The 16,793-nt window shown below is 43.9% G+C and overlaps 1 protein-coding gene across 4 annotated transcripts in view; it reads right to left on the reverse strand.

Moving 5' to 3' along the window:
* Positions 1–476: 476 nt before the first annotated feature.
* The window catches only part of wfs1a (Wolfram syndrome 1a (wolframin)), a 49,014-nt gene continuing 32,697 nt past the window's right edge, over positions 477–16,793 (reverse strand). For 2 of the 4 annotated variants that reach the window (XM_029745213.1, XM_029745210.1), the window contains exons 13-20: positions 8,738–8,975; positions 6,679–6,864; positions 4,349–4,465; positions 3,688–4,071; positions 2,411–2,497; positions 1,959–2,102; positions 1,517–1,794; positions 477–1,398 (exon numbers count right to left, since the gene is read on the reverse strand). In XM_029745213.1, coding sequence (XP_029601073.1) covers positions 1,693–1,794; positions 1,959–2,102; positions 2,411–2,497; positions 3,688–4,071; positions 4,349–4,465; positions 6,679–6,864; positions 8,738–8,975 — 1,258 coding nt within the window. In that variant the 3' untranslated portion in view covers positions 477–1,398; positions 1,517–1,692. The remainder of the gene's footprint in view (positions 1,399–1,516; positions 1,795–1,958; positions 2,103–2,410; positions 2,498–3,687; positions 4,072–4,348; positions 4,466–6,678; positions 6,865–8,737; positions 8,976–16,793) is intronic. The other 2 variants (XM_029745211.1, XM_029745212.1) reach the window with 1 other exon arrangement.

Genomic DNA, 16,793 nt, shown 5'->3' on the forward strand with positions numbered 1-16,793 from the left:
AATAGAACCACGAGGAAACCTGTAGGAAACGTTATGCTGAAGTACTGGCATTCCCACAGAAGAACTTTAAATCTTAATGTTCTCTGAACGTTCTCTGAGAACATGACTAAATAAAACCTGTAAAAACCTGTAGGAAACATTATGCTGAAGTACTGAAATTCCCATAAAAGAATGTTGTGTCTTAACGTTCTCTGAACGTTCTGAGAACATGACTAAATAGAACCATGGAGGAAACCTGTAGGAAACGTTATTGTAAAGTTGTATGCAATATAACCACAGGACAAACACACTCTCACCAAGCTCTAAGATGTTTTCCTTCCCTTTATTTAACCAGGCAAGTCACTGAAGAACTCATTCTTATTTTACAATGACGGCCTACACCGGCCAAACCCCGGACGACGCTGGGACAATTGAGCGCCGCCCTGTGGGACTTCACGATAACGGCCGGTTGTGATACAGGCCCCGGATCGAACCAGGGTCTGTACTGACGCCTCTAGCGCTGAGATGCGGTGCCTTACGACCGCTGTGCCACTCGGGTTAACATATGGTTTTCAGAACGTTATGTGCTAGCTGGGAAACATCCAAAAGTTACTAAGTGCTACATTTCAGATAAACCACTGCAAATACATACATACATACATACATACATACATACATACATACATACATACATACATACATACATACATACATACATACATACATACACACATACACACAAACACATTACGTAGTTGTAGTACAATATAGATCTATAGATATGCTACATATTCTACATACACAAGTCATCAGTGTGTTCCTAAAGACAGTTAAATACAAAACTCTTAATACTATATTTGTAAGGACTGTTCCTCTGAAATCGTCATTCACCATTATTCCCTAGTGTCTTCCTCCAGTTTCCCCGTTTAAAGACCACTCTAGCTATTGGTGAACTGTTTCCCGTTGAAAAACGACAGCTCCAGTGGAGATACATTCAGGTAATGCAGTTTACAGACGACCCACTTCCTCATTTGATTTCAGCTCTCCGGGTGTTTCTGCCCGATTAGATACAATCTGACCCAACCATCCATCCCGTCGTAAAAAAAAATGCTGCCGCAGCTCGTTGCCGCGGTAACGAGTCCCCTCGCGAAGAAAAAACAAAAAAATACAAAATGGCTTCCAGAAGAGAACAGCAGCATCTGAGTAACTGTAGCAACCGCTCCCTTCGGGTGTTCCAACCAGAGACACGCCCCTTTTCACACCTCTGTCCATCTGTCCATCAATTCATCCCTTTAAATCACTAAGTTGCTCTACAAATGAAGTTGTATTGAACTGAATTCCTTCATTCATCCATTTCCTATTTTTTACTCCTAGTCCATTTTGAAAAATGGCTGCCACTGTCTCTTCCGCTACTGGTTGGTCAGCACAGAAAAAAAAAAAAAAAAAAAAAAAATTGTATGAAATGTATGCATTCACTACTGTAAGTCGCTCTGGATAAGAGCGTCTGCTAAATGACTAAAATGTAAATGTAAAAAATGTCACACGTTGATCCTTTAGGACAGGAAGGGGAGGGGGGGGAGACAAGGTTCAAGGCAAACTATTGTACACATTAAAACATTCCAGGACAAAATAAAGTTGTATTGAATTGAAATCCTTCTATCCATCTATTCCTCTTGTATTTTTCCCCCCCCCGTCACTACATTTCTCGTCCTGTCACACGTCGATACGTGCCGAGAGGAAGGGAGAGAAGAAGAAGTCGAACGCGAACTTGACAGAGTTGAGGGTGGTCCGTCTCCAGTCTCTCTCTATCTTTACCTGCAGAAACAAGTACAGACACTGTAAGTCAGTTGGTAGAGCTTGCAATGCCAGGATAGGGGGTTCGATTCCCGGGGCTTCCCATGTGTAAAATGTATGCAAGCATGACTAAGTGTCTTTGGATAGAATTGTCTGCTAAATGGCATATTATTATTATATATTACCTGTCCGGCAGCGGTCAGAAGGGAGGAGTCACAGTCCAGACAGTAGATGGCCTTCAGCTCGAAGGACGGGACCTGGCCCCCCAGACGACCCTCCAACGTAGTGCTGAACTCCACCAGGCTGCCGGGCTGCAGGCGCAGCAACACCTACACAACACCAACAGCTTCATCATTGAATCATTTAAGCATAATCATTTAGGCCTTTTAGCAAATGCATGCATACATTTTACATTCGGGAGACCCCAGTTTTTAATAGGTTAATCATTTTAATGTAACGTTATTTAATGAGAACACCTATATGACAACAGAGCCATGTATTTAGAGAGTTAGGACAGTGAGGTTTATGCACTATGAAAGGCTAAACTCTGTAAATACATGGCTGTGGACAACAGCAACAGGTTAATAATGTCATCATTAGAACAGGGTTCTATGAGTACCTAAGGAATAGGGTTTACCTGTCTGAACTCATGACTGGCCACCAGTTTGATGTCTCGGGCCCGGTCCTCTGGGACCCCGTCTTCCTCGGGCATCCCCACGCCCACCTCAAATCAAATCAAACTTTGATTAAAGTACATAAAAATGAAATCACACTTTACATTAAGACAATAAAATGAAAAGCAGTAAAAGTGGATAAATAACACATCATAAAACACAGAGTATATCTAAAACTACTACTGATTAAAGGTCCCGGTCCCGTGGGTAGAACAGGGCGCTTGCAAAAACAGGAAGTGAGTTCGATTCCCACGGGGGACCAGTATGAAAAAAGGACGTAAAATATATACACTCAATACTGTAAGTCGCTCCAGAGAAGAGCGTCTGTTAAATTACTCAAATGTAAATGTAAAAGCCAGGCTAAAAATGTAAACGTTGTCTGTATCTCTTACCTCCAACACATAGCTGTCGTAGAAGAGCGTCTGTGTCACGTCCTGACCAGTAAAGGGGTTATTTGTTATTGTAGTTTGGTCAGGATGTGGCAGGGGGTGTTTGTTTAGAGTATTTCGGGGTTTGTTGGGCTATGTTCTTTGTTAGTCTATTTCTATGTTAGTTCTAGTATGTCTATTTCTATGTGATGTTTATTGGGTGGACCTTCAATTGGAAGCAGCTGCTCCTCGTTGCTTCTAATTGAAGGTCCTATTTAAGAGGGGTGTTTTTTCTATGGGATTTTGTGGGTAGTTGTTCCTTGTTTAGTGTTTGTTGGACCTGACAGGACTGTTTTGTTTTGTTCTTTATATACGTGTTTATTTGTTTCTCCTTCTTCAAAATAAAAAGAAGATGAGTATATATATTCCCGCTGCATTTTGGTCCAAACCAATACGACACCCGTGACAGTGTGTTAAATGACTAAAATGTAAACGTTGTCTGTATCTCTTACCTCCAACACATAGCTGTCGTAGGAGAACGTCTGTTAAATGACTAAAATGTAAACGTTGTCCGTATCTCTTACCTCCAACACATAGCTGTCGTAGAAGAACGTCTGTTAAATGACTAAAATGTAAACGTTGTCTGTATCTCTTACCTCCAACACATAGCTGTCGTAGAAGAACGTCTGTTAAAGGACTAAAATGTAAACGTTGTCTGTATCTCTTACCTCCAACACATAGCTGTCGTAGAAGAACGTCTGTTAAATGACTAAAATGTAAACGTTGTCTGTATCTCTTACCTCCAACACATAGCTGTCGTAGAAGAACGTCTGTTAAATGACTAAAATGTAAACGTTGTCTGTATCTCTTACCTCCAACACATAGCTGTCGTAGCGCTTCACGTGACACGTGTGTTTAGCCAAAGCCTTGATCACACACAGCTCCTCCTCTTCCTGCTGCCGGAGGAGGGCGGCCGTCGGCACGGCAGCTCCAAGCACTGTGGTGTTGGCGTAGTCGGCGACGGTGAGGTTAGCATTAGCGACGGTTGCTGTGGCGTCGGGGGTGTTGGAGTTGGCCGTTGAAGATGTGGAGGTGTTGGTGGAGTTGTTCCGCAGCGGGTCACATTTAGGATAGGTCTCTCCGTAAAGACAGCGTAGCCAATCTCCCATGAACACCGGCAGCAGGTTGATGACGGACTGGGCTCCGTTCTCAGTTTCCGCTACACGCACCTGCCGGAACCTCCCGGTCCACGTCACCTGGGATTTAAAAAATATATATAATAATTACAAAAAGGTTTAGTTCGAAATGGCACACTATTCCCTATACATACAGTATAGCTGATGTCAGAATGTTTCAGTGATGTACCTGGTGTCAGAGTGTTTAAGTGATGTACCTGGTGTCAGAGTGTTTAAGTGATGTACCTGGTGTCAGAGTGTTTAAGTGATGTACCTGGTGTCAGAATATTTAAGTGATGTACCTGGTGTCAGAATGTTTCAGTGATGTACCTGGTGTCAGAGTGTTTAAGAGATGTACCTGGTGCCCGTCCAGGTGTGTACAGAAGATCTGTGTCTGAGCCACACCTTTCACCTTCCAGGCAGGAGGACCACACAGCTGCCCGTACTGTCTCCAGGTCAACGTAGAGTTATACCCCTAAACATCAACATTACATTTCATTCAATACAATTAAAGGTTCAATCAAATAAAATATATAATTAAATCAAATCAAATATGACATTCAATTAAATATGACATTTAATTAAATCAGTGGAGTGCATTTAGCCATCTCTACACACAGTAAACAGAGAGCCAAGTACAGTCCCAGTTACCGTCCCATCCAGTAAACAGAGAGCCAAGTACAGCCCCAGTTACCGTCCCATCCAGTAAACAGAGAGCCAAGTACAGTCCCAGTTACCGTCCCATCCAGTAAACAGAGAGCCAAGTACAGCCCCAGTTACCGTCCCATCCAGTAAACAGAGAGCCAAGTACAGTCCCAGTTACCGTCCCATCCAGTAAACAGAGAGCCAAGTACAGCCCCAGTTACCGTCCCATCCAGTAAACAGAGAGCCAAGTACAGCTCCAGTTACCGTCCCATCCAGTAAACAGAGAGCCAAGTACAGCTCCAGTTACCGTCCCATCCAGTAAACAGAGAGCCAAGTACAGCTCCAGTTACCGTCCCATCCAGTAAACAGAGAGCCAAGTACAGCTCCAGTTACCGTCCCATCCAGTAAACAGAGAGCCAAGTACAGCCCCAGTTACCGTCCCATCCAGTAAACAGAGAGCCAAGTACAGCCCCAGTTACCGTCCCATCCAGTAAACAGAGAGCCAAGTACAGCCCCAGTTACCGTCCCATCCAGTAAACAGAGAGCCAAGTACAGCCCCAGTTACCGTCCCATCCAGTAAACAGAGAGCCAAGTACAGCCCCAGTTACCGTCCCATCCAGTAAACAGAGAGCCAAGTACAGCCCCAGTTACCGTCCCATCCAGTAAACAGAGAGCCAAGTACAGCCCCAGTTACCGTCCCATCCAGAGATACATTCACATCACTGTAATAGAATCAGCTCCAACAGTATTGGGGACAGTGGCACATGTTACTGTCTCAATACTTTTGTTGTTTTGGCTCTGAACTCCAGCACTTTGGATTTGAAATGATACAATGACTTAGAGGTTAAAGGTCAGACTGTCAGCTTTAATTTGAGGGTATTGTCATCGGGTGAACTGTTTCGAAATTACAGCATTTTTTGCACATAGTCCCCCCCTCCCATTTTAGGGAACCAAAAGTATTTGGATAAATTCACTTATATGTGTATTAAAGTAGTACAAAGTGTAGTATTTGGTCCCATATTCCTAGAACTTGTGACTCTACAAACTTGTTGGATACATTTGCTGTTTGTTTTGGTTGTTTTTCAGATTATTTTGTGCCCAATAGAAATGAATGGTAAATAATGTATAGTGTCATTTTGGAGTCATTTTTATGGTAAATAATGTGGGTGCTACCATGATTACGGATAGTCCTAAATGAATCGTGAATAATGATGAGTGAGGAAGTTACAGACGCAGAAATATCATAGCCACCCTCCAAAATGCTAACCTCTCCTGTAATGGTGAGAGATTAGCATGTTTTGGGGGTAGGATATTTGTGTGTCTGTAACTTCCTCTCTCATCATTGTTCAGGATTCATTCAGGATTATCTGAGGTCATGGTAGCGTCCACATTAATGTAGAAGTGTTTAGAAACACATTATATTATTACTTACAATAAAAGTGACTCCAAAATGACACTATACATTATTTACCATCCATTTCTATTGGGCACAAAATAATCTGAAACACAACCAAAACAAACAGCAAATGTATCCAACAAGTTTGTAGAGTCACAAGTTTTAGGAATATGGGACCAAATACTACACTTTTTACTACTTTAATACACATAAGTGAATTTATCACAATACTTTTGGTTCCCTAAAATGGGGTGGACTATGTACAAATAGTGCTGTAATGTCTAAACGTTTCACCCGATATGGATGTAAATACGCTAAAATTAAAGCTGACAGTCTGCACTTTAACCTTGAAATAATTTTTGCATTTCAAATCCGAAGTGCTGGAGTACAGAGTCAGAAAAATCTAAAATGTGTCACTGTCCCATATACTTTTAGAGCTCACTGTATGTCTTGCTTCCCCCCCACCCTTTTTTTGTCTTTTTAAATTACTGTATTATTTATTTGCACACAAGGAAATACAAAACAATGTGATGAGGGTTTAAAAAGACAAGAGAAAAGTGCAGGAGAAGGAAAAACCTTAAGGCATTTATAAAGGCACCTGCCTCTTTCAAATATTTATAGAATGAACCCCCCCCCTTCCTCTTTACCTGCAGTCCCTCTGAATGGTAGACGTACGTCCAGAAGAACAGCATCACCATAGTGACGCAGCATAGGATGAGCTTGACGGCGCCGCGTTGCGACATGGAGTGGAACACGTCCATGAGCGACAGGCCGAAGCGCGTCCACAGCCTCAGTGTCACCGGCACTGCACACACGGCCAGCGTCACAATCATCTGAGGATTAGAAGGAGAAGAAACTTTATTAACCAACGCAATGTGGACATTTGTCCCAAGTCAGACTACCGTGATTATAGTGGCATTATAGGGAATTTATAGTGGTATCATAGTGTTATTACAGTGGTATTATAGTGGTATTATAGTGGTATTATAGTGGTATTATAGGGGATTTATAGTGGTATTATAGTGGTATATAGTGGTATTATAGGGGATTTATAGTGGTATTATAGTGGTATTATAGTGGTATTATAGTGGTATTATAGGGGATTTATAGTGGTATTATAGTGGCATTATAGTGGTATTATAGTGGTATTATAGTGGTATTATAGTGGTATTATAGTGGTATTATAGGGGATTTATAGTGGTATTATAGTGGCATTACAGTGGCATTATAGGGAATTTATAGTGGTATTATAGTGGCATTACAGTGGTATTATAGGGGATTTATAGTGGTATCATAGCGTTATTATAGTGGTATTATAGTGGTATTATAGTGGTATTATAGTGGTATTATAGTGGTATCATAGTGTTATTACAGTGGTATTATAGTGGTATTATAGTGGTATTATAGTGGCATTATAGTGGTATTATAGGGGATTTATAGTGGTATTATAGTGGCATTACAGTGGTATTATAGGGGATTTATAGTGGTATCATAGTGTTATTATAGTGGTATTATAGTGGTATTATAGTGGCATTAGTGGTATTATAGTGGTATTATAGGGGATTTATAGTGGTATCATAATGTTATTATAGTGGTATTATAGTGGTATTATAGTGGTATTATAGTGGTATTATAGTGGTATTATAGGGAATTTATAGTGGTATTATAGTGGTATTATAGGGAATTTATAGTGGTATTATAGTGGTATTATAGGGGATTTATAGTGGTATTATAGTGGTATTATAGGGGATTTATAGTGGCATTATAGTGGCATTATAGTGGTATTATAGTGGTATTATAGTGGCATTATAGGGAATTTATAGTGGTATTATAGTGGTATTATAGGGAATTTATAGTGGTATTATAGTGGTATTATAGGGGATTTATAGTGGTATTATAGTGGTATTATAGGGGATTTATAGTGGCATTATAGTGGCATTATAGTGGTATTATAGTGGTATTATAGTGGCATTATAGTGGTATTATAGGGGATTTATAGTGGTATTATAGTGGTATTATAGCGGATTTATAGTGGCATTATAGTGGCATTATAGTGGTATTATAGTGGTATTATAGTGGTATTATAGTGGTATTATAGGGGATTTATAGTGGTATTATAGTGGTATTATAGGGGATTTATAGTGGTATTATAGTGGTATTATAGGGAATTTATAGTGGTATTATAGTGGTATTATAGTGGTATTATAGGGGATTTATAGTGGTATTATAGTGGTATTATAGTGGTATTATAGTGGTATTATAGTGGTATTATAGTGGTATTATAGTGGTATTATAGGGGATTTATAGTGGTATTATAGTGGTATTATTGTGGCATTACAGTGGTATTATAGGGGATTTATAGTGGTATTATTGTGGTATTATAGTGGTATTATAGTGGTATTATAGTGGTATTATAGGGGATTTATAGTGGTATTATAGTGGTATTATAGGGGATTTATAGTGGTATTATAGTGGCATTATAGTGGTATTATTGTGGCATTACAGTGGTATTATAGTGTGTTGATTTGTGTATTTTGTAAACTGACCTCACTAAATGAAACAAATACAAATGAACAATAAAGTTATCGTATCGCCATTTGGGAACACAACAGAAACAAGTCATTGACTTTATTGGGCTGTCCCCATCGTGTTTTTAAAACTTTTTGTACTGCGTGCATGTCTCTTAACCTGCCGACCAATCATCACCTTGGTGAGCTCCAGCTCCAGGAACCATTTGACCAGCTGGATGAGGACCATGGCAGCCAGCCCCACGGCCAGCACGGGCAAGGCAAACAGGAACAGGAAGTAGGCAACGCAGGTTCGGATGAGCCCAATAGGGGAAGAGTTTTGGAGCAGCACCACAGAGAACTCACACCACAGGAAGCAGACTAGGTAGGGGACCAGGAAACAGTAGGTCCCACGGAAACCACGCTGCCTAGCCATACTGGGGGAGGAGAGGAAGAGGGAGGGGGGAGGGGTGGTGAGGAGAGAGAGGAGGGAGGGAGAGAGGGGGGGGAGTAGGGGTGGTGAGGAGAGAGAGGAGAGAGGGAGAGAGGGGGGGAGTAGGGGTGGTGAGGAGAGAGAGGAGAGAGGGGGGGAGGAGGGGTGGTGAGGAGAGAGAGGAGGGAGGGAGAGAGGGGGGGGGAGTAGGGGTGGTGAGGAGAGAGAGGAGAGAGGGGGGAGGAGGGGTGGTGAGGAGAGGAGAGGAGGGAGGGAGAGAGGGGGGGGAGTAGGGGTGGTGAGGAGAGAGAGGAGAGAGGGGGGAGGAGGGGTGGTGAGGAGAGGAGAGGAGGGAGAAGAGAGAGGGGGGGAAGGGTGGGGGGGTGAAGCCAAAATGTTACGGGTGAAGCCGCAAATAGCTAATTTTGGCATGGATTAGTTAGGCTTTTTAGCGACAACATTCTAACTGAAAATGACTTTGCTACTCTTACTATATGGAGTAGAAAGTTCACATGGCATGTGAAAGTCCACAAACTTTTCCCTTGTCGAATACACACCAGATGTGATGGTATTCCATTGATCTATTTTACACTTAGCAGACATTCTTATCCAGAGAGACTTCCAGGAGCAGTTAGGGATGCCTTGCTCAAGGGCACATCAACAGACTATTCAACTTGTCGGCTCAGGGATTCGATCCAGCTACCTTTCGGTTGATGGACCAAGAGTCCAGCCGCTCGGCTACCTGATGCCATATTCCACAGAGCTCACCTGATTCAAATCAAATGTATTTATAAAAGCCCTTCTTACATCAGCTGATATCTCAAAGTGCTGTACAGAAACCCAGCCTAAAACCCCAAACAGCAAGAACAGGAAAAACAGGAAGTAGAGGTACTGACCTGTAGAACAGGTAGTAGAGGTAGAGGTACTGACCTGTAGAACAGGTAGTAGAGGTAGAGGTACTGACCTGAAGAACAGGTAGTACAGGTAGAGGTACTGACCTGTAGAACAGGTAGTAGAGGTAGAGGTACTGACCTGTAGAACAGGTAGTACAGGTAGAGGTACTGACCTGTAGAACAGGTAGTACAGGTAGAGGTACTGACCTGTAGAACAGGTAGTACAGGTAGAGGTACTGGTAGTACAGGTAGAGGTACTGACCTGTAGAACAGGTAGTAGAGGTAGAGGTAGAGGTACTGACCTGTAGATCAGGCAGTAGAGGTAGAGGTACTGACCTGTAGAACAGGTAGTAGAGGTAGAGGTACTGACCTGTAGAACAGGTAGTAGAGGTAGAGGTACTGACCTGTAGAACAGGTAGTAGAGGTAGAGGTACTGACCTGTAGAACAGGTAGTAGAGGTAGAGGTACTGACCTGTAGAACAGGTAGTAGAGGTACTGACCTGTAGAACAGGTAGTAGAGGTAGAGGTACTGACCTGTAGAACAGGTAGTACAGGTAGAGGTACTGACCTGTAGAACAGGTAGTAGAGGTAGAGGTACTGACCTGTAGAACAGGTAGTAGAGGTAGAGGTACTGACCTGTAGAACAGGTAGTAGAGGTAGAGGTACTGACCTGTAGAACAGGTAGTACAGGTAGAGGTACTGACCTGTAGAACAGGTAGTACAGGTAGAGGTACTGACCTGTAGATCAGGTAGTACAGGTAGAGGTACTGACCTGTAGAACAGGTAGTAGAGGTAGAGGTACTGACCTGTAGAACAGGTAGTACAGGTAGAGGTACTGACCTGTAGAACAGGTAGTACAGGTAGAGGTACTGACCTGTAGAACAGGTAGTAGAGGTAGAGGTACTGACCTGTAGAACAGGTAGTAGAGGTAGAGGTACTGACCTGTAGAACAGGTAGTAGAGGTAGAGGTACTGACCTGTAGAACAGGTAGTAGAGGTAGAGGTACTGACCTGTAGAACAGGTAGTAGAGGTAGAGGTACTGACCTGTAGAACAGGTAGTACAGGTAGAGGTACTGACCTGTAGAACAGGTAGTAGAGGTAGAGGTACTGACCTGTAGAACAGGTAGTACAGGTACTGACCTGTAGAACAGGTAGTAGAGGTAGAGGTAGTGACCTGTAGAACAGGTAGTACAGGTAGAGGTACTGACCTGTAGAACAGGTAGTACAGGTAGAGGTTACTGACCTGTAGAACAGGTAGTACAGGTAGAGGTACTGACCTGTAGAACAGGTAAGTAGAGGTACTGACCTGTAGAACAGGGTAGTACAGGTAGAGGTACTGACCTGTAGAACAGGTAGTACAGGTAGAGGTACTGACCTGTAGAACAGGTAGTACAGGTAGAGGTACTGACCTGTAGAACAGGTAGTAGAGGTAGAGGTACTGACCTGTAGAACAGGTAGTAGAGGTAGAGGTACTGACCTGTAGAACAGGTAGTACGAGGTAGAGGTACTGACCTGTAGAACAGGTAGTACAGGTAGAGGTACTGACCTGTAGAACAGGTAGTACAGGTAGAGGTACTGACCTGTAGAAACAGGTAGTACAGGTAGAGGTACTGACCTGTAGAACAGGTAGTAGAGGTAGAGGTACTGACCTGTAGAACAGGTAGTACAGGTAGAGGTACTGACCTGTAGAACAGGTAGTAGAGGTAGAGGTATTGACCTGTAGAACAGGTAGTACAGGTAGAGGTACTGACCTGTAGAACAGGTAGTAGAGGTACTGACCTGTAGAACAGGTAGTAGAGGTAGAGGTACTGACCTGTAGAACAGGTAGTAGAGGTACTGACCTGTAGAACAGGTAGTACAGGTAGAGGTACTGACCTGTAGAACAGGTAGTACAGGTAGAGGTACTGACCTGTAGAACAGGTAGTAGAGGTAGAGGTACTGACCTGTAGAACAGGTAGTACAGGTAGAGGTACTGACCTGTAGAACAGGTAGTAGAGGTAGAGGTACTGACCTGTAGAACAGGTAGTACAGGTAGAGGTACTGACCTGTAGAACAGGTAGTACAGGTAGAGGTACTGACCTGTAGAACAGGTAGTAGAGGTACTGACCTGTAGAACAGGTAGTACAGGTAGAGGTACTGACCTGTAGAACAGGTAGTACAGGTAGAGGTACTGACCTGTAGAACAGGTAGAGAGGTAGAGGTACTGACCTGTAGAACAGGTAGTAGAGGTACTGACCTGTAGAACAGGTAGTAGAGGTAGAGGTACTGACCTGTAGAACAGGTAGTAGAGGTACTGACCTGTAGAACAGGTAGTAGAGGTAGAGGTACTGACCTGTAGAACAGGTAGTACAGGTAGAGGTACTGACCTGTAGAACAGGTAGTACAGGTAGAGGTACTGACTGTAGAACAGGAGTAGTATGGTAGAGGTACTGACCTGTAGAACAGGTAGTAGAGGTAGAGGTACTGACCTGTAGAACAGGTAGTACAGGTAGAGGTACTGACCTGTAGAACAGGTAGTACAGGTAGAGGTACTGAACCTGTAGAACAGGTAGTAGAGGTAGAGGTACTGACCTGTAGAACAGGTAGTAGAGGTAGAGGTACTGACCTGTAGAACAGGTAGTACAGGTAGAGGTACTGACCTGTAGAACAGGTAGTACAGGTAGAGGTACTGACCTGTAGAACAGGTAGTAGAGGTAGAGGTACTGACCTGTAGAGACAGGTAAGGTAGTACAGGTAGAGGTACTGACCTGTAGAACAGGTAGTAGAGGTAGAGGTAGTGACTGTAGAACAGGTAGTACAGGTAGAGGTACTGACCTGTAGACAGGTAGTACAGGTAAGGTCTGACCTGGTAGAACAGGTAGTAGAGGTAGAGGTACTGACCTGTAGAACAGGTAGTACAGGTAGAGGTACTGACCTGTAGAACAGGTAGTACAGGTAGAGGTACCTGACCTGTAGAACAGGTTAGTAGAGGTAGAGGTACTGACCTGTAGAACGGAGTAAGTAGAGGTACTGACTTGTAGAACAGGTAGTACAGGTAGAGGTACTGACCTGTAGAACAGTGTAGTAGAGGTACTGACCTGTAGAAGCAGGTATTAGGTAGAGGTACTGACCTGTAGAACAGGTAGTAGAGGTAGAGGTACTGACCTGTAGAACAGGTAGTAGAGTAGAGGTACTGACCTGTAGAACAGGTAGTACAGGTAGAGGTACTGACCTGTAGAACAGTAGTACAGGTAGAGGTACTGACCTGTAGAACAGGTAGTAAGGTAGAGGTACTGACCTGTAGAACAGGTAGTAGAGGTAGAGGTAGAGGTACTGACCTGTAGAACAGGTAGTACAGGTAGAGGTACTGACCTGTAGAACAGGTAGTACAGGTAGAGGTACTGACCTGTAGAACAGGTAGTAGAGGTAGAGGTACTGACCTGTAGAACAGGTAGTACAGGTAGAGGTACTGACCTGTAGAACAGGTAGTACAGGTAGAGGTACTGACCTGTAGAACAGGTAGTACAGGTAGAGGTACTGACCTGTAGAACAGGTAGTAGAGGTAGAGGTACTGACCTGTAGAACAGGTAGTAGAGGTAGAGGTACTGACCTGTAGAACAGGTAGTACAGGTAGAGGTACTGACCTGTAGAACAGGTAGTACAGGTAGAGGTACTGACCTGTAGAACAGGTAGTACAGGTAGAGGTACTGACCTGTAGAACAGGTAGTACAGGTAGAGTAGTTACAGTAGAGGTTAGAGGACCTGATGAGAACAGGTAGTACAGGTAGAGGTACTGACCTGTTAGAACAGGTAGTACAGGTAGAGGTACTGACCTGTAGAACAGGTAGTAGAGGTAGAGGTACTGACCTGTAGAACAGGTCGTAGGGTAGAGGTACTGACCTGTAGACAGGTAGTACAGTAGAGGTACTGACCTGTAGAACAGGTAGTAAGGTAGCGGTACTGACCTGTAGAACAGGTAGTACAGGTAGATGGTACTGACCTGTCGAACAGGTAGTACAGTAGAGGTACTGACCTGTAGAACAGGTAGTAAGAGGTAGAGGTAGCTGACCTGTAGAACAGGTAGTACAGGTAGAGGTACTGACCTGTATGAAACAGGTAGTACAGGTAGAGGTAATGACCTGTAGAACAGGTAGTAGAGGTAGAGGTACTGACCTGTAGAACAGGTAGTACAGTAGAGGGTACTGACTGTAGAAACACGGTAGTAAGGTAGAGGTACTGACCTGTAGCACAGGTAGTAGAGGTAGAGGTACTGACCTGTAGAACAGGTAGTAAGGTAGAGGTACTGACCTGTAGAACAGGTAGTATCAGGTAGAGGTTACTGACCTGTGAACAGGTATAGGTAGAGGTACTGACCTGTAGAACAGGTAGTAGAGGTAGAGGTACTGACCTGTAGAACAGGTAGTAGAGGTAGAGGTACTGACCTGTAGAACAGGTAGTAGAGGTAGAGGTACTGACCTGTAGAACAGGTAGTAGAGGTACTGACCTGTAGAACAGGTAGTAGAGGTAGAGGTACTGACCTGTAGAACAGGTAGTACAGGTAGAGGTACTGACCTGTAGAACAGGTAGTACAGGTAGAGGTACTGACCTGTAGAACAGGTAGTACAGGTAGAGGTACTGACCTGTAGAACAGGTAGTACAGGTAGAGGTACTGACCTGTAGAACAGGTAGTACAGGTAGAGGTACTGACCTGTAGAACAGGTAGTACAGGTAGAGGTACTGACCTGTAGAACAGGTAGTACAGGTAGAGGTACTGACCTGTAGAACAGGTAGTAGAGGTAGAGGTACTGACCTGTAGAACAGGTAGTAGAGGTAGAGGTACTGACCTGTAGAACAGGTAGTACAGGTAGAGGTACTGACCTGTAGAACAGGTAGTAGAGGTAGAGGTACTGACCTGTAGAACAGGTAGTACAGGTAGAGGTACTGACCTGTAGAACAGGTAGTAGAGGTACTGACCTGTAGAACAGGTAGTACAGGTAGAGGTACTGACCTGTAGAACAGGTAGTACAGGTAGAGGTACTGACCTGTAGAACAGGTAGTAGAGGTAGAGGTACTGACCTGTAGAACAGGTAGTACAGGTAGAGGTACTGACCTGTAGAACAGGTAGTACAGGTAGAGGTACTGACCTGTAGAACAGGTAGTACAGGTAGAGGTACTGACCTGTAGAACAGGTAGTACAGGTAGAGGTACTGACCTGTAGAACAGGTAGTACAGGTAGAGGTACTGACCTGTAGAACAGGTAGTAGAGGTAGAGGTACTGACCTGTAGAACAGGTAGTAGAGGTAGAGGTACTGACCTGTAGAACAGTAGTACAGGTAGAGGTACTGACCTGTAGAACAGGTAGTAAGGTAGAGGTACTGACCTGTAGAACAGGTAGTAGAGGTAGAGGTACTGACCTGTAGAACAGGTAGTACAGGTAGAGGTACTGACCTGTAGAACAGGTAGTACAGGTAGAGGTACTGACCTGTAGAACAGGTAGTACAGGTAGAGGTACTGACCTGTAGAACAGGTAGTACAGGTAGAGGTACTGACCTGTAGAACAGGTAGTACAGGTAGAGGTACTGACCTGAAGAACAGGTAGTAAGGTAGAGGTACTGACCTGTAGAACAGGTAGTAGAGGTAGAGGTACTGACCTGTAGAACAGGTAGTAGAGTAGAGGTACTGACCTGTAGAACAGGTAGTACAGGTAGAGGTACTGACCTGAAGACAGGTAGTACAGGTAGAGGTACTGACCTGTAGAACAGGTAGTACAGGTAGAGGTACTGACCTGTAGAACAGGTAGAGGTAGAGGTACTGACCTGTAGAACAGGTAGTACAGGTAGAGTACTGACCTGTAGAACAGGTAGTACAGGTAGAGGTACTGACCTGTAGAACAGGTAGTACAGGTAGAGGTACTGACCTGTAGAACAGGTAGTAAGGTAGAGGTACTGACCTGTAGAACAGGTAGTAGAGGTAGAGGTACTGACCTGTAGAACAGGTAGACAGGTAGAGGTAGACTGTAGAAGGTAGTACAGGTAGAGGTACTGACCTGAAACAGGTAGTACAGGTAGAGGTACTGACCTGTAGAACAGGTAGTAGGTAGAGGTACTGACCTGTAGAACAGGTATAGGTAGAGGTACTGACCTGTAGAACAGGTAGTAGAGGTAGAGGTACTGACCTGTAGAACAGGTAGTACAGGTAGAGGTACTGACCTGTAGAACAGGTAGTACAGGTAGAGGTACTGACCTGTAGAACAGGTAGTACAGGTAGAGGTACTGACCTGTAGAACAGGTAGTAGAGGTAGAGGTCCTGACCTGTAGAACAGGTAGTACAGGTAGAGGTACTGACCTGTAGAACAGGTAGTACAGGTAGAGGTATTGACCTGTAGAACAGGTAGTACAGGTAGAGGTACTGACCTGTAGAACAGGTAGTACAGGTAGAGGTACTGACCTGAAGAACAGGTAGTACAGGTAGAGGTACTGACCTGTAGAACAGGTAGTAGAGGTAGAGGTACTGACCTGTAGAACAGGTAGTAGAGGTAGAGGTACTGACCTGTAGAACAGGTAGTACAGGTAGAGGTACTGACCTGTAGAACAGGTAGTAGAGGTAGAGGTACTGACCTGTAGAACAGGTAGTAGAGGTAGAGGTACTGACCTGTAGAACAGGTAGTACAGGTAGAGGTACTGACCTGTAGAACAGGTAGTAGAGGTAGAGGTACTGACCTGTAGAACAGGTAGTAGAGGTAGAGGTACTGACCTGTAGAACAGGTAGTAGAGGTAGAGGTACTGACCTGTAGAACAGGTAGTAGAGGTACTGACCTGTAGAACAGGTAGTAAGGTAGAGGTACTGACCTGTAGAACAGGTAGTACAGGTAGAGATACTGACCTGTAGAACAGGTAGTACAGGTAGAGAGTACTACCTGTAGAACAGGTAGTACAGGTAGAGGTACTGTA

Source organism: Salmo trutta, unplaced genomic scaffold, assembly GCF_901001165.1.
Source record: "Salmo trutta unplaced genomic scaffold, fSalTru1.1, whole genome shotgun sequence".
Taxonomy (NCBI): Eukaryota; Metazoa; Chordata; class Actinopteri; order Salmoniformes; family Salmonidae; genus Salmo; species Salmo trutta.